Below are 24,221 nucleotides of genomic sequence, written 5' to 3'. Positions count from 1 at the left end.
CTCTGTCGCGTGCGAACCGACCGAGCCCACATAAGCATCTTCGCATTTCGCATTCCGCATTCCGTGTGTCCCGCCGAGCCCAATTGGTTGCACCTGGCCGGGGCAACACGTCATCCATCGCTGCGCCAACAAACGACCAGCCCATCCATCATCGGCATTGGCATCAAAAGTCGCCTTCGCATATCTTCTTCAGTCTCCTCTTCCCCCCGCCTTCCATCATTCTCGGCACAAGAAGAGCAAAAAAAATCACCATGGCGCCTACGTCTACCTCGGACGCCTCAACGGGAGCCTCCGTCATGGGCCTCATCAAGAGATACTACTACTGCGACAGCTACGGCTACACGTACAGATGCAACAGCAGATGGTACGACTGGGGTCGCTGGGTTGTTCTCGCGGGCGTCATCGTCATCTTCCTGCTCATCATGATGACTTGCGCGTAAGTTTTTATTTTTTTTTTCCCAACCCCGCGTCTTCTCACAGAGCGCAAACAACTAACCAGAAAACATAGCTGCACCGCCCGTCGCCGACGTCGTCGCGGCGCCCAGCCCATGTACGGAACGGGCTGGATGGCCCCCGCCGGCAAGTACGACCCCAACCAGCAGCACCAGATGAACAACTACAACCAGGGGTACCAGCCCGACTACAACCAGGGCTACGGCCAGCCCCAGGGGTACTACAACACGCCTCCGCCGTACGGCGGCCAGGCGCAGGCTCCCCAGAATACGGGCACCACGTTCAACCCTAATGATGGCTACTACGGGCAACAGCAGTACGGTGTTCAGCAGCCGCCGAATACGTACCACCCCGAGGGCGGCTATGCCCCTCCTGCTGGACCTCCTCCCGGCAAGTAAGGGGTATTGGGGCTTGTCTGGTTTTTTAAGGGTTGAAGATTGTATGCAAATTTCCCTTTGTGAGGATTGTTGGATTTAGGGTGGCAGGGGGATAATGATCTGAGCGGCGTCGAGAGCACGTGTTGGCCATTATGGGATGTAGTTGGAACTGACGATACCTGAAGAATAATGAATGTTTGGTTTACCTGAATCTCTGACACTAGGTGTGTGTGTGTGTTGTACTGGATCAGCCGGGCACCTATAGAAATGTAGCGTTATTTACCAATCTTTTTATACCAGCCGCCGTCACGACCTAGTACATTGTCACGCAAGCTTATACGCCGATTCTCAGTATCATTTATCCAAGGCCGTCCACTTGTCGACGAAGATCGGCTTGGTCGCTGCTCTTGCACACTGGACAGTTTGTTTCTACCGGAGTCGGCATTGCTTTCCTTGTCGTCAGAGACCTGCACCTTATCGGAGCTCGTGTCTCCTGCGCTTGGAAACCTGATGTATACACGGCTCGACCTGATGATATTCAAGAGGTCAGGGGACAGCAACGTAGCGCCGGCCGCGAACACGGCATGATGAGGAAACAACAACAAAAAAGAGGCCGGCTTCCAACAGAAAACGTCAAGCTGCCCACCTGCTCAACTGCTATCCCGGGTTCAAGGCCTTGTATATCAAGGCTATGCCGGCTGACTGGCCTTGTCAACGAAGATGGTGAGCTGGGCTACAAGTGCAGCTGTACATTGTGATTAGTATTCAGGAGTGTGACGGGAGGAAGATACAATCGCGCTACATGGTAGACTAGAGCTTATGCACAAGGCGGAGCGGCATACCGCAAAACGAACTATTATACTGGACGTCTACTGCTCTGGTGTCTGGGACGCCTGTAAGTGACTAGGACGTACTGCAAGATAGAAAGCTGCCTCGAGGGAATAAGAAATTAAATTAGATTCGAGGAATATTTCCCCATATATGCCTACACTGGGAACAGCGCTGGCCGACCTGGCAGTTCATTGTATGTTATTAGTTCCACGTCCCTGTAACGATCATTCCGTACATTTACAAGTTGAAGGAAAAGATGACGCTCATGTTTTTCACATGCTCTCGAGTAGCAGCACATCCAACCCTCGTCACCTGGTTCGCGTCACGCAGTCTGGCCCATGATGTCCCCGCGCAGATAACGATCCGTGTCTCACAAACGGCGCCACATCACAAAGAGCACAGTAGGTACTGTTGCATTTGATGCCGCAACAATGTTCAAAGAATTGCGTGTTTGAGTACTCCGTACTCTGCACAAGGCATCAGACCAATCCTCGTTACGGTCAAGGTTACCTGTGGCTATTCTTCGTCGGGCATCAGGCCGTTGGATGTGGCTGGCCAGCCAGGTGCGTTGCTCAGTTTCTGACCGAGACCAAGCATGATTTGCCAGCCTTGAAAACCGGCAAATGAGGTCCAGGCCACCTAGGAATCTGAACACCCCCTTTCGGAGTGGCATCGTCTCCGATTCGGCCCCCCCCCCCCCCCCCCCCGGGGGAAGGAGAGGTTGGGCGGCCCGCACTGGCCAGAAGTGTCACGAAGCCGGTTGCATCAAGTATGCAAGCTGCTTCTCGACCCGATGCTGCGAAAGAAGTAGTATTAAAGAAGGCTCCAGCCCCAGGACAATGCGCTTTGCCGATGTACCGTGGAAATGAGGCCGTCGTAATCTGCACAGCACTGTCTTGTGTCTTGTCTTGTCTCGTCCGTCGTTCCTTGTTTTTTTTTTTTTTTAGCTGCCCCTTCGAAGGCAAAGCTCAGGCGTTGACATTAAGCGAAATTTTTTATTTGACGCAACCCGCGCGTCACTGCTGACGAGGAAGAATGGGAGCCATCCTTCTGGAAGGACACCTTGTCGTCAAGGATATTGAGCAATGGTGCTTGCGGAAGCGCCGCCGAGGCCGCATCGACCCGGTCCTAGCAGTCGTATTCTTCAACACAGACCCTGCTGCCGAGCAATATATCCGAATCAAAGCACACGTTGCTGAAAAGGTACATTGGTGTTGCGCAGCCGCAAAATAGCTTCACTGACCAAGTGAGTACGTTTCCAGGCGGGCGTCGGATACTGGGTGTACGAAATCTCTCCCGAAGCCTCCTCGGCCCATGTCCAGAGACAGATTCAAGAACTCAACGAAAACGAGCAGGTGCACGGTATACTCATTCAGCGCCCATTGCCGGAGCACCTCAACGAGCCCAAGATCATGGCGTCCATCGACCCGGACAAACACATCGAGGAGTACTGCGAGGGGCAGCCCAGCAACATTGCTGCCGACGCCCTTTGTCGCCTCCTCTCCAAGCATGGGAGGAGCCGTGTGTTGTGTGAGTCCGTCGTACACGTTGTGGGCTTTGGCATCATCACCGATGGTTTCACGTCGCACATGAGGCACCACTACCCGCGGGTCAGCGTTTCTCCCAATCTTCCCAAAGTCACGGGTGACGCAAAACCCGGTTCGGAGCATGTTGATCGACCAGCCGTACTCATCACGGAGCTTCATCGCGGGCCTGGCTTCATCAAGCCGCGTATGATCCGTCCCGATGTGCGGGTAATTATCGACCTTGGCTTTTATTCCACGGAACAGGGCGTCATCGTTGGGGACCTCGACCACACGGTGTTTGAGAAGGATGAGCTTGCCGTCGCTCCGACACCCGGTGGTGTGCTGCCTGTGCTGCCGTGGTTGATGATGGAGAGGACTATTAGAGCAAAACGGCTTTTGACACAGAGAGAGTCGCGATTTTGCTGCATGTGTCAGTAGCTTGTTCCCAAGGCCGAATACATCATTTACCTGTCAAAACGGCATATAAATATTCCTATTTTCTAACAATACTTATTTCCATACCGTTTGCGCCCCATGCATGCAATATTTTCCATGATTGAATACCAGAAATCGCCAGTGATGATTCGCGGGCAACGCCAGATAGCAACAAATGTTTGTATACTTACCTGTCGCGAATATCACCAGTCCTTATAGCCTCCAATTAACCAAGGATACCGACAACAAACCACTGCCCGACACAACTCGCGCTCTGCGCCTGACCCACACACCAACCTGGGGCTGTTGAGGCTCAGGACACGGAGCGCGTACCTTTCTAGTTTGCTGACATGCGATTTGGACAACGTATGACTTTGCCTTTGGCCAGCTTGTGGCTCAAGGCGGATTTCATGATGCACGGCGCAAGCGAGTTTAGGCACGCTGGAACAGGTTGGCATAAGGAGTCCTTGGCCCGATTGACCCCGAGACAGAGTATGCCGGCTGAGGTGAAGGACAATTGCGTTGATGACTTTTGTACATCCGAAGCAAGTGTTTTGATGCGTGTTTTCAGTTGATTGTGGCGCGTTGCAGTATTGCGGTTGCCTTTCTTTCCGGTTAGCTAATTTGCGGGGCATCGACCGTCTACCACTTATTTAGGTTGAAACTTCGTCAATTGGGCCTATTATCGATAATCGCAACTACTCCTACTTTCCAGTATTGCCAGCAGTGCGCATTTTCCTCGTCTTTGAAAAGGTTTCGAAAACACCGGGCTGAATTTCCCCAATCTATGTAGTTTGCTTTATTTCTAAACTGCTTTTCGACTCACTAGTACACGGTTGATTGGGCCACTCTTGTCTGCGACAATTGTTGTGTGGGTCCGCGTTTAAACCGCTTAAGGGATATTGGGCAAGTTCACCCGCGAGCAATTACTAGTAGTATCTCATTTTGTCGTTGTGAGGCAAAATGTCCATGAAGATATCTTGTCCAGAGGCGACCGGGCGTTTGCATTTTCTGCCCGAGTCTAAATAAAGATCGCTGCCGCTCTCTCTTGTGGTTTCTCGAGCTGAGCTGTACTATGGCCAAGTTACTGGGGCAGCTCGGGGCTGAACTCTAGTTTATCCTTGTCCCTGCTACTCTTGTATCCAACGGTGTGGCTCGACGTCAACAAATAAAGGACATAGTATGTGGATCTGTGTACCAAGGACGGAGGACCTGCAGATGTCAAAGGAGAGTTTCAGACTGACGACAGACCGATGGGGGCCAGTGCCAAATAGAATCGACCAACTTTCTACTATCCTGCCTGTCTGTCAACTTTGGGGGAGCATGGATTCAATCAACCTCAAACATAACGACGCTTTGACACACAACACGGGGAGAAACGCATACACGACTACCCGGGTACCCAGACACGCGGTTATCCTTTCTGACAGCCCATGCCACATGGTGTTGATTCGCTCCATTCTGACGACACCACACCAGTGGAGGCCCCGGAGATGAAGATGGCGCAGAAAAGTAATGGCCTTCCAAAGCCTGACGTCGACAGCTAAGCCACCCGGTTCCCATTATCCGTCCCGGCCCGTCCAGCTGGTCGTTGCGGATAAAATGCAAATGGGAACTTCGCGACTTGAAGCATTGATTCTCTTCCCCCCTTGGAAGCGTCGTCACGTCTCGCCAAAACGCAAGCATGGTCAAGTGACAACAAGCGACAAAAGAGCAAGGGTTTTTCTTGTGCCCCCAGAAAGGGGACAAAAACAAGTGACTCAAGTTGAAGGAAGAGGCATGCTTGTGCTCGGTACACATGCATGTACCATGTCCCCGACTTGACCCCTTGTTGCGCCACGGTCCACGCACAGGACAAACAGTTTTTTTGCAGGTGTGGTCAGGAAAAGCAGGCGGACCAGACGCTTTATTCATTTGGCATCACGTACGAATGATGGTACCGAGAATTAGCAGCCAGGGCAGAGATGCCGTGTGCGATGGGTCACGCGGCAAGAGGAATGAGGGCTGAGGGATCGTAGGAGGCACTTCGCGAGCATCATTACCAAGAGAAGCTCGCAGGGGGCATCGAACAGGTTGTCGGACTGGCCCCAGTTTTCCAGGGGCACACTGGGCATCCCTGATCAGCTGCGGGGGGACATTGCCCAAGAGAGAAGCGCTCGTCCCGTCGTGGCCATCCAGACGTCGTCCTACCGCGACTCCGGTGCCAAGAAGCATCGAAGGCAGGTACCCGCGGGGCGTACCTGCCGTATCGCAGTGACTTCCACCGCGCCGCATCCCCTGTCATTTCGCTGGCCAACCTGGTCAAACTTGTCAACTGGTCCCTCCGCCGCCGCACATCAATTGATCCCAAGTCCCGCACCGCCAGAGGAAATTCAATCACCATGGTCAATTTGTCCATCTTCTCTTCCTAGCCGTGCCTCCCGCTCTTTTCTCATCCTTTGCTCCTGTCGAAGATCCTCATCTGCCGTAGACGGCATATGCTCGTGCACAGCGACCGGACCCTTTCCACGCAGCTCCGGGGTCTTTTCTTTTTGTTCCAGTCTCCTTTTCGCACCGCTGCTCGTCACTCCTTTTTGTCTTGCTCGAAAAACGTGCCCTTCTTCCACGACGAGTGCGCTCCTTTATACCCCGTCTTCAACCTCGTCTTTGCCCTGAGCACCCCCCTTTGGTATCCCGAGGACCAACGGCTGCGCCTGCGATCCTAACTGTTTGAAGCGGCCCGTTTGATTGTACATGTAGCGACGCTCGTTGGCGGCAAGGTGGCCAAAAACTCGGCATAGCCCACCCGACCTGGTTTCACCCTTGAACCTAAACCTCCTCGTTCTCTCCAGGTTTAAGCTTTCCGATTTCGTTCCGATCCGGATTTTCACATCGCTGCTCTCGAGTCGACACCCGTCCGGTGCTAGGAAAATCTCGACTCTGAACAACTCATTCCCTGCCTCGTCGCGACATTCACGGTCCGCATCACCTGGGGGCCTCTTTGTCACTTTTCGTGGCTGCAGTCTGGCTGAGTGGCTACATTTTGGCGCCGTCTAAGCCCCCCAGTTCATTCGTTTGCGACCGTCGAATAATAAAGTATCGCGCCCGATTTATTTTTGGAATCAAGCACATTGTTGGCTCTGCTGTCACTGCCGGAAATCTGTTCAAGCTTATTCTGACGACCCTTTTCGTCTCTCGTCCGACAAGATTACTTTGCTCTATTGCCACCTTCCACATATCTCTGCTTTGACTCGAGCCTTCATGCCATATTGTGGACCTGCTCTTTCATCGCATGGCGCAATAACTTTGGATTTAAAGGTAGTCCTACCCGACTGCCACGTCGCCTAAACCTACGAGTCTACTTTTTAGGGACTCTCTGTCCTCTTATTTACATCGCGGTTAGCCGTATTGGACGACGGCCACACGAGCAGCTCAACATGCCATCGGTGGACGTTGCAATGGCGAGGTCCTTGCGACCTGCAGCCTGGCAATTGATTAGAGATGCCGTCGCTCGATCAGTCGCCCAAAGTTTGACCAAGAGAGATATCGTGACGGATGCCCAAAACCAAATTACCGATGCCAAGACTGCCTTTTCAAGTTGGGATAACTGTATGAAGGCTGCGTTCTGCAAGTAAGACTCACAGATGCCATATACTTTGCCACGTTCAGCGCGTTGGCTCTTCCCCTCCTGTTGCTAACAAGTCGTTAGGTGGCCTGTTATTGGCGTCATCATTGTTGGTAGCCTCATCATCCTGTCTATTGTCTGGTGCATTGTTCGATGCTGCTGTTGCGGCATGTCATGTTGCTGCAGTTGCTTCCAGTGCTTGAAATGTTGCGGCAACTGTTGCGGCTGCTGCGATCCGCCTGGCGATCGCAAGAACAAGTATCTCGACAACCCGTACAGCCCTCCTAATCATGATCAGAGCCAAGGCTACCGAAACCAAGCTCCAATGCAGGTACACTTTCACCCACCAGCACAATCAAAATTCGAACCACAACAGTATGCCGAATTTGACGTCTCCAAAAAGGGTGACGGGGACGCCCTGCCTGCCATGCCCAGCTGGGAACGCTCAGGGTCCAAAAAGGTCTTGGTGGAGGAGGAAGAAGAGGTGGAAATGTCCAATCTCAGAAAGGCGCCAGCCCCATCTTTGAACCATAACCGCAGGAATCTACCGTCTCCTACTCCCGTCAGTCCCGTGAGCATGAACTACGATCGCCAATACGGTCATCTCCCGGGCAGCTCCAGCGGTCACATGTCTAATCACAGTCAACAAGACCTGTTGATAAGTCCACAATCTCCTGGCTACGGACAACCTAACCAAGCGCGTTATGGAGTTCCAAATCACGGGTATAATAATGATTATTTCAGTACGAATCGTCAGTCCGCGGGTTTTGGCCTAGATGACCCATACGATAGCCATGCTCCTATGTCCGGCGCCAATGGTCACTCACAAGCTGGTCAGCAGTCTCAACTCTACGAAGCTCCTGGACACCAGCCATACAATAATGCCCCCTATGGTGCTGCTCCTGCTGCTGTCGCCGGCGCCGCCGGCGTTTCCGGGGCAATGGCGATGCGCAACCGCAACCAGTCTACCGGACCGTACGATCAACCATATGACGCGCCGCAGGCGGTTGGTGCGACTATGGGATCTGGGGGTCGTCAGTCTCCAGCCCTTGCCCAGAGTAGTTCTCCCTATGGGCTGGATCAAATCCACGAGCAGTTTGCAGAAATGCCGGCCATACCGGTCGACCATGACCAAATCCATGGCTCAGCTCTCACTCAGCAGAACCGATCACAAATCCCTGATCAGGCGGCACCTCGAGAGTTGGCCGGGAGCACGCCGCCTGAGGGTTATGGCATGAGACAGCCTGGCACAGCAGACAACAATGCCTCTTCACTGGTAGGTGGAAGACCACCCTACGGCATGGACCCTCGTATGAGAAATTCCCCTGGGCCTAGCCAAACGCCAGGGTCGCTAGGTGAGAATCCTTACGCCCATCCCCCACGGGGATCGCCAACCCCCCGCAACGACCAGGGATACGGCCGTGGGCCTCCGTCGTCTCTCGACGACGTAAATGGAAGCTACTTTCCGACCTCTCCCCGCCATTTCTCACCAGGTCCCGAACGCCAATACTCACCCGCCCCCGATCGTCAGCGGACCCCCGGACCACGCCCTCTTACAAACACTGTCCAACCACCCAGCAACACCTTTAACCAGTCGCCGCCTCGCTCCCCATTCAGAAACAATAGCGGATTCGACTTTGAATCAGGATACTCACGACCACAAGAGGATCGACATCACTCCCCCCCGGCTCAGTCACCCACGACAGCGGCATATCCAGGGCAAAGGACGTACCAGCCCCAATAATCCAACTGTATGATCTTATGCAAATGAAGTGAATATTCAATTTGGGGCGGCGTTTTTCTCTTCAATGGACTTGGTTTCCAAGGCGTTTTTTTAAACGGGTAACATTTCGGTCCAAAGCCACTTTTAGTCTCCAAAAGTTGGGCTTTTTTTTCCCTTCCTTTTTTTTTCAAACTTTCCGAATTTCAGGCACAACGCCTTTCTTCCTTTCATCATGTATCATAGATGTCATAGATGCGACACCTGGGATTAGTCAGCGAGATCTTTTGGAGACCATTCAAGCTGTTTTGTATATCCAAGGACAGAGGGCCTTGTTACGATGTAGTATTTTGATTTCCTTTCAGTTGAATACAGCATCAATATGGTGTCCTGGCTGAATAATGATGGAAGGTGATTGTAGACCCTTGTGAGGCCGGAATGGCATGAAACGAGTTTATACAAACTGGTGGGCACACAGAAGAAAATAATAGCCAGGAAAGCTGAAAATATCGTAGATTGACACAACTTCCGGAATGGACTACAATACAGGATCCCCAAACCCAACGCCAGCATTCCAGGAACGCGCTATATATAGTGTATTTGTATAATTGCTCGCTGAAATCAACAAAGTACATCGCAATGTCCAGATACCCCAATCTACAACAAAAGGGAAAGAAATCAACAGAAGCACACAATTTATTCCTTGGGATACAACTCCGTGGAGACCTTGGCCCGATCCAACCTTCCCCGGCTGGAACTACTTCCGATAACGGTGGGCGCGTCCCCATCCACATCGGGGTCATATTCCTCCTGTACATTGCTCTCAAGGCCGTTCTTGGAACGGAGCGGGCGGCTGCGGCTATCAAAGTCGCTGTCGTTGTCGTCTGCATCGCTACCTTCGGCTTGATTGCGTAACCGAGTGCCCCGATATCTTGGAATGTCGTGGTCTGGCTCGTCGGAAGGGAGGCGTTCGTGCTCTGGTTCCTTCATCTTGATGAACGAGTCGATGATGTAGTATTGCAGAGCATTCATGATGAGCGGGAAGATCATCATGACGAATGCTATTTGGAGTCTTTCGTTACCCTCGGTCCAGGAGAGGGCCCAGTCGCCGACTTTGGAGATCCAGGGCATGAGAATGAAGATGATGAGGACGCAGATCTTCATGCCGAAGAGGCCGCAGAAGTAGATGACGGACTGCTTGAGCCACCACCACGAGCTGGGGGGGTTGCCGTAGTTTCCCGATTGGATGGACTCGAAAGGCTTGCCGAGCGGTGTCAAGGCCACGAGGCCGGTGATGATTTTCAGGAGAACAATAAGAATAGGGATACCGAGTGTTGTCTGGATTTCATACGTTAGCGTTTGTGATTTGCATTTTTCCTCGCCCAACTTGTTTGCATAAAGGGTGGTCGCGGTTTACTCACGTCAATACCCAGGTTGAGGAGATAGAATGAGCAAGGGTTGGGTACGTAGGGGTCGTCGCTGCGTCCCTGCACTGCGCCCGGTTCTAGCTTTATCGAAAACCGGCCGCTTGTAAGCATAGACATGAAGATGTTGGCAATATGCACCAGGACAGAGCCAAACACTTGCTTGGACACGTCGAAGAACCAAATCTTAAGTGGTCGTTGCGGACGCTCTCTGTACCGCTTATACACCAGCGACAGCAAAGCCAAGGCTCCCAATGCCGCTTGAACTATCAGGGCAAAGGAGCCGAGGAGCTGGCATTCACCTTCTGGGCTATCGTGGGGTGAGTCGGGTGCAGACGTGGGTGTGGCCGTAGTACTTGAAGCTGTCATGGCGGCAACAGTTGAAGAAACGGCCGAGAAGATGGTCATGACAGGTTCAATATCAGCGGTATGAGTAGGCGGGTCGATGCCTATGCTGGCAGGATTTCTAGCATATTGTGCAGCGCGAAAGTCCATCGGAGCGGCTCAGGAGTAAAATATCGAAAGAAAGTCGGGAAATGGGAAGCGAGAAATGGAAATCGATGGTGGCGGGCAGCCAGCGGTGGTACCGCGAACAGACGAAGAGCCAGGTGTCCCTGCTGGCTGAATGTAGGCGATATGAGGGTTGCAGAGAGTCGTATTCAGGTGTTGTCGCGTCGATGAAGCGTAGAGAATGATGGCTGGATCGAACGTTGTCAAGATGCCACGGGGGCCAAAGATGAAACAGCGTCTCAGCACGCAGGGTGCTGGGAGGCAAAGAAGGGCGGGGCACCTGTTGAGAAGCAGCAGAAGCACAACCGCCGCGAAGAATGGTAAGGGCAAATACAAAATGAAGTGGTAGCGGACGGAGAACGGTTGGTAGCCAGACCAGGTGGTGCAGTACGACGAGAAGACTCGTGGTCCCGAGGGTGGTGAGTCTTGGACGTCACCAGGTGACTAATGCACACAAGACAGACTTTGGTAGTTGAGTACATGTGCTCAGTATGTGTAGTCCGTACTGGACAGAGTAGCGTACAAACACAAGCCACCGGGCTCGGGCCACGGGGTAAATTTAAGTTGGAGGCTGTCTGCATTACTCGGGCACCTGCTCAGCCCATCAGCGTTAATGGCTAGGGGCAAAATGCGCGGGTCCGAGCGTCACTGACCTGCCCAGTCGCCCAGTGCTATCCGAGTTATCGGTCATCAACCAGTCCTGTTACCGTCTGCCTTCCAAACTGCTTCAGAGTTCACCAACTACACTGTTATCCATCAGGCAGTCGAATCTAATCCATGAACAAATGAAGCTAGAAATCTAGCCCAAGGGCCTGCCCTCTGATAAATCCGAGAACATCATGTCGCACATGAGGCCGCGTTCATCAGCCCTGTGTTGGACCTGTAGGCATTGTACGCCGCATTTTACCCATATCAGCATAAACTAAAGAGGCAGTGATATGAGTTTACATAGTTTGTAATCTACATTAAAGATCTTTTTTCTTCCATAACATGTCTGCATTCCTCCCCTATCCCTCCCTCAAGCGAGCTAGCACCGCCACTCCCGCTGGCCCAAGCCACACCTAGCTGAGCCTCACGTGCAAGGCTGCCCGTCGGATACGACCTTTCCAAGTCCGCTTAAAAAAGTGCAGAGCTCCAATGTCCAAAAACTCGCGATAGTCAAGGGGACCAGGTCAACTGCCTCAAAACGCCCCATACCACGGATCCCCTTTGCGCGCGCGCACCCTCACCTCTCGCCATTGGCCGTTGAGCTGCCACCACACACAATGTTTCGATCACGGCTGTTACCGCGCGCAGGGAAAAGCCTAGGCCTCGGCCTCCGCACCACCGTCAATGCCAGAAGAAGCCTGCATCAAGTCCCAACGCTGCCTCACGACTACTCCCAGGGCGTCCCTAACCTCATGAGCCCCGGGGGCTTCGCGATCGCATGGTCAGACTACATGACTCTGATGGTAGAGAAGCTCAATGCCTTGACGGCCGGTATGTGCTTGCTCCCGCTCCCGCCAAATGACCGGCCCAAACTTGACCGCCACATCCACGCTCACTAACGTCGCCCTCTTGCCAGGCACCGAACTCGAAGACAAGGACACCAAGACCATCAGCCTCCTCACGGCCCGCGAGCCCAGCCAAGCCCCCATCTTCAACTACGCCTCCATGGCGCACAACAACCACTTCTTCTTCCAGGGCATATCGCCCACGGGCACGCCCATGCCCGACTCGCTCCGCGCCGAGCTCGAGGCGTGCTTCTCCTCCATCGAGACGCTGCGCCGCGAGTTCGTCATCACCGCCTCGGCCATGTTCGGCCCCGGCTTCGTCTGGCTCGTCAAGGCCGGCATCAACGACTACCGCCTGCTGCCGACCTACCTCGCCGGCTCGCCCTACCCCGGCGCCCACTGGCGCGCCCAGCCCACCGACATGAACACCGTGGGCGGCGACGGCTCCGCCCGCTCCTACTTCAAGAACCAGGTCTACGGCAGCAGGAAGCGGTCCGGCGACCTGCCCCCCGGCGGCATCGAGCTCGAGCCCCTGCTGTGCCTAAACACCTGGGAGCACGCGTGGCTGCTGGACTGGGGCGTCGGCGCCGGCGGCAACGGCGGCAAGACCGCCTATGCCGAGGCCTGGTGGAACCTGATTGACTGGGAAAAGGTTGCCCACAAGGCCCGGTCTACTCGGCCGGCATTCAAGGGCGCCGCGTAGTGAACAAGTGAGAAAAAGTACAGAGATGAAGCTTCAGTGGAGATGAAGAGAGGGAGGACAAAAGAAGAGAAAGAACAAGGAAAAGAGAAAAAAGAATGAGGCTTGGAGCATAAACACCAAAGAAAGGGGTCGTACGCCATACTGGCAGCTGCATAGGGGGGCAAAATACTGTAAGATTAAGTGTACTTGTCTGCATATAACCTGGCGGAACTCAATGCACGGCGATTGGGAGAAATATTGGACAGAAATGAATACCTGTAAATTTTTGATTTGGACGTAACTACCCTGAAGCTGTGTGCAAGGCAGCTTTGTTCACGCCCGTCCTTGGCTTTTTCTGAACGCTTTTTATTCCAGAATACACCGGCCTTGGTCAAGAGGACCAAGTCACAGGTCGGAAGTAGTGCATGGCAGGACAAGCATTGATTCTAGTTTAAAACTCATGCAACTCAATGCGTGAACAACAATATCCGATAGCAACAACCCATATGCCCCTTCCTTGACCACCGCTACGATTGTATGGTGCCAAGATTTCACAGTTACTGACACACTGGGAAATACGCTTGGACGCAAGTTTTATATAAAAGCTTTTTCGTCAAAAATACCAACTATTTCCGCTAAAAACCACAGTCAAAAGGACTGACGTGAACTAAAATCCAAATGGTATCCTGCTCATCCAATTCGTGAAAAAAGGAGAGTTATGTGTACGCAAAAAGAAATATAAAGATGTGAAACGGCGTGACGCATACATCGACAAACCTGATAACAAAAGATCTCTAGAGAACAGTTCAGGCCGTTCTCATGCTTTCAAAAATAGTCAACTTCGACAATGGAAGTTACAAAAAGTGGAAAGTGTGTGCGGTAGTGTAAAGGAGTGGTTGGGGGTATTTGATTCGTAACGTCATTCATAACTATGCAGCCTTTGCGCCGCATGATTTGATCAAAGATTAAACTGGTGCAGGAATGATCAATTGAGATCAGCAGATAAAATGAACTTGGTGAACCTAGATCATGTTTCCGTTGACGCTAATCTCGAAACCCTCACCTTTTTGCTTCATAGCTTTTGCTAGCATCAGCTCACGCATCCAATCGATGCGATCATCACGGCTCTTGACAGCGAAATGGTGCGTTTTTCCTGTTCCATTTACGCCCTCGGACGGGGTGGAATTGCCGTTTACGCCGCTCATGGAACTGTCTCGCTTGCGCAGACGAGTTCCAGCACTCTTATCTTGGGGAATAAGCTGAAAGCTGAAAGCCCCTACTGGGTCACTCTTCTCACGGTTGTGAGAAATACGAACTGCTTTGAAGGCGGCATTGAGCTTGGACGTAGATGCAAGACTAGAGCAGGCAATCGCATAGTCGTCAATGTCGATGTATTCAAGAGTTCGGTCCAACTCTTGAGCATCCTTGTGCATGTTGAGTCTGCTTCCCTTCAGGGTAAAGTATCCATCATGCCACTCATTGCGGAGCAGTCGTGTCTTCCGCTTCTTCATCGGCCCCTGATGTGTAATGCCACTAGCAATTGCTAACGCGTCATGGCCACCGCCAGGGTGGAAGGTCGACGCAGGAGGGATGGCGTTCTCAAAGCTGCCACGCTCAGCTGGAGACCAGGGGTAATTGAAGCGAGGAGGAGCTCGAAGTGGCTGTTTCTGTAGCTGCTGCTGCACGCGGTAGATAGGCGAGGTGCTCTTTGGGGATGGTGTTTTAGATCTCTGGAGTACCACGCCATTCTCATCCACGGAGGGTAGAATTGGGAAGGAGGGACGCCGGTTGGATGCCCTTGATTGGGATCGAGCAGCGGGAGGCACTCGATAGTTCATATCCGGAGGTACGGACTGTGATGTGTCGCGAGCTACTGGTCCAGCGGGTACTGCCGTGATGGGGACATCCAACTCGGAGAATGGGGTCCCAAACCTGTAAGGGTTTCGGGGAGTTTCCAAATCCGGGGACAAGGGATCAGCTTTATTCATGCGATACGGGACGAATTCTGGTGGCTGTGTCGCTTGTCGTTGCACTTGCTGCACCGGCTGGCCTGCAGCTTGCTCTTGTCGCTGAGGCTCGGTGGGCTGAGGGACTGTAGATGTCCTCAAAGGAGTAGCTTGAAGTGGTTTTCCAGGGATGGAGAGCTTCGGTAGTTGACGCAAGCCTTGGTGAGGCATCTTGGCCGACGGAAGAATCTCAAACGGTGGTGTCGGTGGCACCTGGTCCGAGCTATTCTTTTGTTGAAACTTCAAGAACTGGCGGACATTATCCTGGGGGTCTCGAGCCTGAATGCCTCGCAATGTGGCTTCCTGAAGATATTGCAAAGGAGGCAAGCCACCAGGACCCATGACATCAGAGGAAGCAACAACAGAAGGAACTGCGTCTGATACGGGCCGAAAAGTTTCTTGAGGGTCAATGGCCCTGGCCGTTTCAGGATTGCCTGCATCTCCGAAGATCATCACACTCCTTCCAGCGTAGACATCAACAGTTGGGTTGGCTTTCTTCAAGTCGTTGAGAAGTTTTTGGTTTTTCCTCCATTTATGACATTTTTCTCCTTTTGAACAATTATGAGGTTTTGGGATGACTTGTTCGATACCGATGATAGAGACTGATTCCATTGGATGGACGATGTCCTCCTCGGCGGAGAGCTTGCGACGGGCCCGACGTTTGTTGCTCTGGCTTCTGTTCACTCCAGTCTGGGCCTTGTTTCTAGTCTCTCTGCAAGCTTCTCTGCTGGGCACGTCCTCGATTGGTGTGGCTGGTCGGGGAGAAGAGGGTCTACTATCTCTAAGTGTCTGGATCTGATGCCATACTTTGGTGCGAATCCCGAAAGATTGAATATCAAGTTCTCGCAAGTCCTCGAATTTCAACGTTATCAAGATGGCGCCATTGATGTCATTCTCAATGAACCGATCGGCCACGGACAGCTCAATGCCAGCATTGAGCATCGACTGTGCGACCATCTCCGGTGTCCACGACGCAAGGGGAAGAGAATCAAGCTCTACAGATGTGTATTGGAAAGGACTGCTCCTTCGCGGCATCGGAGGTCTATCCAGAAGATCGCCGATGCCTCTCTGAGCCTTCGGAGTGATAGGCGAGAGCGTTAAAATGAAGTCATCGTCTACCAGGGGCGAGTCTGTTGAGCTTCGAAATAGATGAGGGCCGCTTGGTCCTTCCACTGGCTTGAATATGTGCTCAGGGTATGCCTCCCGTCCCCTGCTCGACCGTGGAGTCGGTGCTTCATCATATGATGACACAGTTGTAAAACTCGGCTGGCCAGACTATCATGAAGAGGCGCATCAGAAAGGAGGTTTCTGTCAGGAAGAATGTGCAAACTGATGTATGCGCTTACCGATTGCAGACTGACGCGCGGGGAGTTGTCTTCGGCTTCACTCATGATTTCCTCGTCCCAGTCTGTGTCAACGAACTCGGTAGCTACAGATGCAGGCCGTTGCATCTGCAACTCATTTCCTAAGCGGAAGAATGCATCCCTGGTAAATTTTTGGCGCATTTCTTGGTACGCCTGGCTGTCGCCAGGACGATAGTAGGCGTATTCGTACTCCTGTGGAAAAATTGTGTTAATGGCGGTTGTGTAAGCAGAAGATTTCGGGTCAAGTGAGGAAGACAAGAAACAAACCATTTTGGATACGCCGGTCTGAAGCCGCGTGCGTGGAAACAGACGAACGATGTTGGCCTTGTTCTAATTCCTTCTGTGTTGTAGAAATTGCGCTGATAGAAGTCTATAGCGGTGTTCACGGAGATTGGACCAGCCTGGACGTTATACGGAATGGATGGAGAGGCTGGGCCGTTGCCGGCTGTGAGCGTTTTCTACCTTGATGCCCACAAGGGTCTCACAAGATGTCCAGAGTGCCGTGAGACATGGGAATGTAAATCATCACAAAAGGAAAACAACGGCAAGCTCGCAGCGACAGCTGGACAAGACAAAAATGGCGAAACTCGAGAGAAAGAGGACCTCGGTGGCGGGTGGTTAGTGATCGTTATTATGTAGTAGGGGGTGGTTGCAACGCCCAACGGTGTTAAGCTAGGCCTTGGGTTGTGAACTTGTGAGCCATCAAATGTGACGAGCAGCAACAGCACCTTGCCGGGCCACCACCACGACGCCTGTCGAAACGGTTGCGGGCGGGGGGAGGATAGGACAGCCACCGTGGTCCTTGGTCTGCAAGTCAAGACGGCCAGGGACTTCTCAACAAGAGGCCGACGATGCATAACGCGGCTTCCGTCACAAGCCCATCACAGCGCAGACCGCAGAGACAGTGGCCATGGACTCGGCACAATGCGTCTTGCAAGGTCGCTGGCGAGGGCTAGCTCTCTTCAAACCCTGGCTAGATAAGATCTGTCGCTTGGCCATACTATCAGACACGGCGACCTGGGCGCGAAGACGACGAGAACAATTGGACGGTTTACATGCACGCTGCCAGAGGCGTTGATGCATTGTGTCGGAGGGACTTTGTGATAGGCTGGTGGCGGAGGGGTGGTGGCCCTCGTCCAGAAGTGACAGGGGGCACGAGGAGAGACAGACATGGTTGTTGAGAGCGTTGTAACTTGTCGAGTTGTCGTCGAGGGTTGTTGATGGTCCGTCGTTGATGGTCGAAACAGCCCTGCCATGAGCTAGGACGAGTTGGTCTGGTTGGGATGCCAGGCTCCAACTGTTGGCGTGCGCGAATGGCGAATCGCATAATGTCCGGCTGCCGAGCCTATGCCAAATATAGCCGGTCTGGTGTCTCTCATGTCTAAGCGCCATCATGTCTGGCCTGCGCAGGATGCCCTTGGCACTCGCTGTAAGAGGGCAAATGGGAGCACTGTGCTGGCTTCGGCGTGGGGTGTCTGGACTCTGGAGGGCTGCAGAGGTCAACTGGTGCTCCTTCCACCAGCACTGTCTTTCAATGCTGTCTGGTCGCGCCATTCCCACAGCGACCAGCTGCCTTGGGTGTCGCCTTCCATCTTATCTCGTTCAAGTTCGTTTCTGCACGTGGGTCCCACTGGTCTGTTGTACCTTCATGGCCCGGCCTTCACCTTCATGTCGACTCTCTCGCGCACATGTTGTCTCTGATTGCCACTCAACACTGTACCACCGGTCTTGCTATCCTTGCCGGCATCAATGCAAGTGCAGGGTTGCAGGGGTTCGCAAGCACATGTCCTGCAGTCCGCTGCTCTTTGTTAGACCTTCATCGCCTGATAGTTTTTGTCCCACCAGTCTCGACTATGGTGGTTTTGTTTTCTGCGCCATACGACCACTGACGACTTGCAAAATTCTGGCCCGCTGGTCGCGTTCGTCGTCTCGTTTCCCGATTCCCCGGCTGCAGCAGGCTCACGAGTTGTTAGTAAACATAGCATCCCCGTGTTCCCATGACAGGAGATACACCGTGGTGAATCAGCCCTATATTCCGTATACATAAAGCTCTGAGACGCTGGGTGGCAACTACCGTGTTTTTTCCCTTCTGCAATCTTATTTTTCGTCTTGAATACTGCGACCGCGACCGCGACTACAATATCATCAATCTTTCCATCGCCTTGGTTGTCTATCAAAGTGTCACCAACTCAAGTGGGGAGGGTTTTGGCATTAAAACCGATGCACTATTTACCATATCCACTACCCGTGACTCACGGCATTGGCTCACCGACAAAAGAGCACTTGCCATTCTGAGTACTCGTATGGAAGAATAGCCACGGTGTGATGTGATGTGTTCTATATTCACGTCTGGGGTCTCGGTCATCAGTAACAGTTGCTGACTTGACCAGAGCAAAAAAAAAAAGAACCCTCAAAGTGCTACTTCTGTCGGCCAGCCATGGTCAGCATTCCCAGAAACTCTTCGTTGGTTAATGGTATTGCTATGGCTTGGGGTTGTTGAAAGGCTACGGAGTACATTTTCGTCGCCCTCCTATCAACCATCGGCTGTTCCCGCAGCAATAATGTTCTGCAGCTTCGCACTTGTTTCCGCTCTCGACCAGTACGGACAACACGGTAGAAGACACCAGCCCCCGAATTTGGGGGCTCTACTTGCTTTTTTTTTTCTCGGGACGACCATGTGTTGGTCGAACGGGAAGCATCGTGGATACTACCGGTACCCCTCATTACTTGGCCAATTGTTTAACAGGAGACGAGATCCCCCAGTCGGTATGTTTCCAACTGCAAAAAACCTGGTCCGTCGACAAAAGAACTTGGAGGCCATGCCCTTGTTAACAGTTTACTCAATGGCGTGATAGTTTAATCGCTGCGGAATCTGAGACGCGGAGATTGTAACGAGCAGGAAGAGCAATGCTGGCTCATGTGGAGTTTTCGGGATGCCACCGCCTCTTTGGATTCTCGACCAGCTAAGACGCAAGTCTCGGCCGATGGCATCCTGCCACGAGACCTTTTGTGACAACAAATGGTCAGGTGCACGAAGATCAAGGAATTGCTGCTGTGCATCGTGTCTGTCTCTGGTCAGTATGCTGGCAAGAAGGCGGTCAATGTCAGCAGTACCATGAACAAAAGTTGACAGGCGAATAAGAAGGAAACCGGGCTCGCAAGCGACACCTGCCAAGCTACGATGGCAAGTTGGACACGGGTGAGAAAGCCAGCTTCTCAGCCACATATTTTGCCATGGCTCTAGCAGCACGTTCGGGTTGCCGATATGCTCGTAAGGTGCCGGGCCGCACACTCCGTTGAGAGCCTGAATCGATTTGCGAAAATTTCGACGAAGCCGTAATGACAGGGATGCCATGTAAAACCCACTGGCAGGTCTTCTTTCTTTTACTTCCGTGGACGGACATCCCCCCGCTGGTATTCGTGGAAATACGATTTTCAGCAAAGGGGTTTGAAGACCATGAGATTTGGGGAAGCAATATACCCTAGCATATTGCACAAGTTGCCAAGAGCGGGCTAACGGGGGGAAGGGGTGTGCAGACGATCAATGTGAGTTGCCTGGACCCTGCTTTGATGCACAGTGTGCGATGGCGCAACACTACTGATCCTGGCTGGTTGGAGTAAGATAGTGGCAGAAGACGCTGCACAGAAGATGTCTCATCCCCGGACTACTGCTGATGAGCCGGGTGATCAGACCAATTAGTGGAACTAAAGCGGAAATCCCAGCGCAGGTCGCGGCTTCTGGCTTCGGCCGTTATGAAAACACCGGCCATTCCGTATGGTATACTCCGTAACTGACTTGTGATGAGTGCGGAACATTGAAGCTCCTGTGGAACCTGGAAACTGTAACAGGGACAAGTATATCATGGTTCTCGAAAACAACAATCCCCTGTCGATTCTAACGACTCTTCAAAGCAAAGTTCAATTGGACAGACTTTGTATGGATATGGATGGATGGCAAATGAATGCGGGGTCGAAGTTATCACGTCCTACTGCGTAACTGGGACGTGTCAATGACAACACAGTTCTCTGGGCTCCTCATTGCGGTTCGCGAACTAGTATTATTAGTCTTGGTTCGTCAAAGTCGAAAATTGAAGGGTAGCTCAGTTGCTTCAGGCTAATGCCGCTATCCGCGTCCGAGCCCTGCCCCTCTGTTGATGACATGCAGAGCTCATGGCGTTGGGGCAGAGTTTCGGCCGACGCTATCTCGAATCAATACGCCGTCAAAGACTGTGCGATGTTATAATACCACTGGCCTAAGACACGAATGGAATAGAAACACAGAAATGAAATCGGCACCGTTTCTACAGGGCAACACAGGCTTGGAACTCTAAGACAAGAGCCGGCTTTAGCAGCGGCTGAGACTGAACTAGTAGTGCAGTATCACAAACATGGCGCATCGTTACCATCGCCTTCCCTTTCCCACATCGTGGTTGCGGCAGCTTATGTACACCTAAGCCAGGTCCAATCCGGCTGAGCAAAAAGCCAGGTTACTCACAATGGATTAATGCTTGACCGACGGCTGATCTGCATTTTGCGCCAACAGAGGGACCCATGGCTGTTGCAACGCCGGGGCCTGCACCCTACCATCTCATGGCTTGAAGACGAAAAAAAGTCATGATATTTTTTGGTGGCTGGGATCAAATGTGTCCGATGCTTTAAAAAAGGAGGAAGGGGAGGGGGCGGACACAGAACTCTCCTGAGCCCCTTGATTTAGGGTAGAAATCTGGAGCGGTTGAGTGTTTGCATGATGCGTTTGTGGTGACACTGTACCGGGGCCTTGATGGTCTGGTTGTATTTGACATGGAGTGTTTTTTTTTTCATCTTGCATTGCTCAACTACTACCGGGTACTCTGCACTTATAAAGGTTGTTGGTTCATGGCTACATAGCTTGCACAACCGGCTCGATTTCCCGACGCTCCACCATGGCAAAGCTTTACTTCGTCATGGGTGGAGCTGTGGGCGCTGCACGATGGGTTTTGCTTAACCGTTCCTAAGGCTGGCTTTGCATGAACCTCAACATGTACGACAGTTGTTGTGGCGGTGTGTCTCGACGCCGACGGCAAATGGGTCCACGGCCGACTGCATGACATCACGAACCGTGAGATTCTTGGACCGGGGAACATGTAATCTCAGAACAAGACGAGGCAAAAGAGTTGGAAAGAAATAGTCACGAGCATTGTGTCCTGCTAGGCCTAGGGTGTACTTGCAATATTAATTATGTGAGCAGTGGCGCTTGACGAGCACGGCATCCGCCTATTGCCAACTCCACCATGCGAACGCCGCCTCCCGTCTACTCCGTATATTGTTTCGCTCTGTCCGCTCTAAGTTGGGCCAATCTACGCATCGTCAATGTACTGTGTGTCTGGAAGAATGCGACTGACCGACATTGATTGGCGAAGAAGGATTTGATAATTCGTGGAATGGTCCCAGCTTTCCACAAGCAAACATTGCGCAACATGTCTAACCGTCAAGACATGATGAAAAAGACAAAGCTGCCGGATTGCGAACAAAGTTGAACTTGATGCAAGTGCTAATAATGCCTTTACGTAGGCGGTATATTGGGAGCATTGACCATTTATCTCGCTTACCTTCACCTTTAGTTGCCTTCCCCAGCTTTCGTAATGCACCATCACCGGTGACCGGCCCCATTTCAGGTTATAGTTTTCCCAGCGACCCAAATACCAAGTTGTGTATGTACATACAATAGGACATGTGGTTAATCTGGGCTAAATTAAAAATAGACTCAGAATTGTTAGCGCCGTCGTCGAGATAACGTAGGGCCGCCAACATTGCGAACATGGCGTAAGCGCCGGCCGCGAGACAAATGACGGCGACGGCGACAAGGATCCAAAATTAGCCCAAATACCACGTTAAAAGAGGGGTCAATTGGAGCAGAATATCCGAGTCAACATGGGATGCAGGTTGTGCACGGAAGCACTCAAGAGGGTTCCAGGTCGGCTGTTTTGGCAGCTGTCGCGTTTCGGTAAGCGCCCAGGCGTCAAAGTCTGTTTGCCGAAGCACAAGGCTAGAAAAGAAGGGCGACAAGAACCTGTGCGTAGGCAGAGCTGGACGGCGTATTCAAGGTGCTGGAGAGGACGATGAAGAATGGTTGAAGAGGGCTGGTGTTTGGGTGATCGCCGTCTCGGGGAGGCACGTGGTCCCACCTCCAGACTTGCTGCTTCCTTCCTTCCTTCCCGGCGCACCTGCTGGTTGTTTTTTGTCTTTTCCTTCTCCTTCACTAGCTCTGCCGATTGTCCTCACGGAACATTCTTCTTCTTCTTCTTCTTTTTTTCCCCTCTTCCCCTTTATTAGCCATTTTCCTAATCCAGACCATCATGGCCGCTATAGCCACGATAATCGCCGGTTACTAGAAACGCACGACACGATACGGAAACAAGATTCCGAGAGCCCCCATCGGGGGCCTTGGATGACATTGCCGACTCCGCACGTACAGACAGACATACATAGACATGTCCAACGGAGTAGATGGCACGGACGCTTGCCTGGCTTCGGCGGTCGAAGTCTGTTGACTATGACCTGGGGGTGGATCTTTAGCGCGCCATGACGCCAATGCCATTGGACACATGGGGGCTTGAATCCCCTGTCCCCATGTCTAGCGTCCTGCAGAGAATAGCCAATCTTGATGGCCAAGTGCCTCTTCGCCTAAGCCCAGACCCTTGCTGGATGGCAGCGCTATTGTCGGTTGGTCCCGCGGCCCCTGCCGCTTCTGCACGAGCCAGCTTTTCGTCACATGCAACTGGCGAATCAACGTTGAATCATGGCATCTCACCGAATGCCACCAATGCGCACTATGCCCAAGGGACAAAACTATGCCGCCACGGATGCGACTCTGTTTGGTTCGTCAGTTTCCTACAGGACGGAGAGCTGACGAGGTGAGCAATACCGTCTAGCGGCACGTTGCTGGCACGTTGCTATGTACGGAGCATGTACATGCAGACGGGACATGTACCTGTGTGCGCTGTGTCGCACAGCGTGCCGTGACTTTCCAAGTCACTTCAATTCGGCTGTTGAACTTGTAAGTCGGTGGCCGGCCGTCGAGGCCCTTGGTCAACTGCATTTATTTGTTGAGCTTCTGCATCTAGGACAGGGCACCGATAAAGACCATGCTCCATTTTTGGCATGTCCACCAAGCTCTTCCTGTTCCGTGCTCCATCCCATGCATAGCACAAGAGTTGACGAGACCTTCATTGAGAAGGGAAAAAGACTTGCCTTTTCTTTTGTCATACACACATGGCGTCTTTGCTCGACGACTGCCCGAGACATGGCTCGCCGCTCTCGGATAGCTGCTCCAAGGGAACAGACCGTGGATCGAATATCCACATCTCACACCGCCAACAATCTTCTGTACCGTCTCTATTTTGCCCTCCATTCTTTCAAGCATGACTGTGAATGGCTCGGGCTTCACATTAATTCCATTCATAAGGTGATAGAAAGTTAGGTCTTCGGCGTGAGCGGATTCACGCGGAGTCATGATGGCAGGCATCAGGCCATGGGCAACCCGGGAACATGGTTTGGTGCTGAGAGATTTTCTGGTACCTTGAAGGCTCGTATATTGAGCCACAGGACTCCTGGAATGAAAAAAATGTCGCCCACACGGCCTGGAATCAATCGTGCCGGGGGAAGAAGAAAAAGGAGGGGGGAGGGGAGGACCATGTCGGGTGGCCCTGGTCTGGAGTCCGAGACATCACATCTTTTACTGCTTTAGCACGCATGGCCCTGCTTGGTGTACCGTTAAGTTTGGGCAGAGATCAACCAACATGCTACCTCGAACTTCC

The 24,221-nt window shown here is 52.5% G+C and overlaps 7 protein-coding genes across 7 annotated transcripts; 4 read left to right on the top strand and 3 right to left on the bottom strand.

The window, feature by feature from the left end:
• Positions 1–251: 251 nt before the first annotated feature.
• MAA_04368 (Chitin synthesis regulation, Congo red resistance, RCR protein) lies at positions 252–851 on the top strand (the record flags this gene model as incomplete). The annotated part of the gene is made up of 2 exons (XM_007822366.1): positions 252–436; positions 509–851. 2 exons carry the CDS (start codon positions 252–254, stop codon positions 849–851), a joined length of 528 nt encoding a protein of 175 aa, XP_007820557.1.
• A 1,845-nt stretch (positions 852–2,696) lies between these two features.
• Positions 2,697–3,625, top strand: MAA_04369 (Tetrahydrofolate dehydrogenase/cyclohydrolase, catalytic domain protein; the record flags this gene model as incomplete). Its single annotated transcript, XM_007822367.1, has 2 exons — positions 2,697–2,864; positions 2,924–3,625. 2 exons carry the CDS (start codon positions 2,697–2,699, stop codon positions 3,623–3,625), a joined length of 870 nt encoding a protein of 289 aa, XP_007820558.1.
• A 3,413-nt stretch (positions 3,626–7,038) lies between these two features.
• Positions 7,039–8,970, top strand: MAA_04370 (fibroin-3 related protein; the record flags this gene model as incomplete). The annotated part of the gene is made up of 2 exons (XM_007822368.1): positions 7,039–7,232; positions 7,311–8,970. The coding sequence occupies 2 exons, from the start codon at positions 7,039–7,041 to the stop codon at positions 8,968–8,970; spliced, it is 1,854 nt and encodes a 617-aa protein (XP_007820559.1).
• A 672-nt stretch (positions 8,971–9,642) lies between these two features.
• On the bottom strand, positions 9,643–10,865 carry MAA_04371 (uncharacterized protein; the record flags this gene model as incomplete). Its single annotated transcript, XM_007822369.1, has 2 exons — positions 9,643–10,284; positions 10,368–10,865. The coding sequence occupies 2 exons, from the start codon at positions 10,863–10,865 to the stop codon at positions 9,643–9,645; spliced, it is 1,140 nt and encodes a 379-aa protein (XP_007820560.1).
• A 1,280-nt stretch (positions 10,866–12,145) lies between these two features.
• On the top strand, positions 12,146–13,076 carry MAA_04372 (Fe superoxide dismutase; the record flags this gene model as incomplete). The annotated part of the gene is made up of 2 exons (XM_007822370.1): positions 12,146–12,359; positions 12,445–13,076. The coding sequence occupies 2 exons, from the start codon at positions 12,146–12,148 to the stop codon at positions 13,074–13,076; spliced, it is 846 nt and encodes a 281-aa protein (XP_007820561.1).
• A 1,001-nt stretch (positions 13,077–14,077) lies between these two features.
• MAA_04373 (SAM and PH domain-containing protein) lies at positions 14,078–16,695 on the bottom strand (the record flags this gene model as incomplete). The annotated part of the gene is made up of 2 exons (XM_007822371.2): positions 14,078–16,336; positions 16,408–16,695. 2 exons carry the CDS (start codon positions 16,693–16,695, stop codon positions 14,078–14,080), a joined length of 2,547 nt encoding a protein of 848 aa, XP_007820562.2.
• A 600-nt stretch (positions 16,696–17,295) lies between these two features.
• On the bottom strand, positions 17,296–17,979 carry MAA_11206 (uncharacterized protein; the record flags this gene model as incomplete). Its single annotated transcript, XM_011413186.1, has 1 exon — positions 17,296–17,979. One exon carries the CDS (start codon positions 17,977–17,979, stop codon positions 17,296–17,298), a length of 684 nt encoding a protein of 227 aa, XP_011411488.1.
• Positions 17,980–24,221: the final 6,242 nt, after the last annotated feature.

Source organism: Metarhizium robertsii (genome assembly GCF_000187425.2).
Source record: "Metarhizium robertsii ARSEF 23 chromosome Unknown MAA_Scf_5, whole genome shotgun sequence".
In the NCBI taxonomy this organism is placed as follows: Eukaryota; Fungi; Ascomycota; class Sordariomycetes; order Hypocreales; family Clavicipitaceae; genus Metarhizium; species Metarhizium robertsii.
Note: the sequence above shows the minus strand (reverse complement) of the source record. Positions and strands in the feature narration are given on the sequence as shown.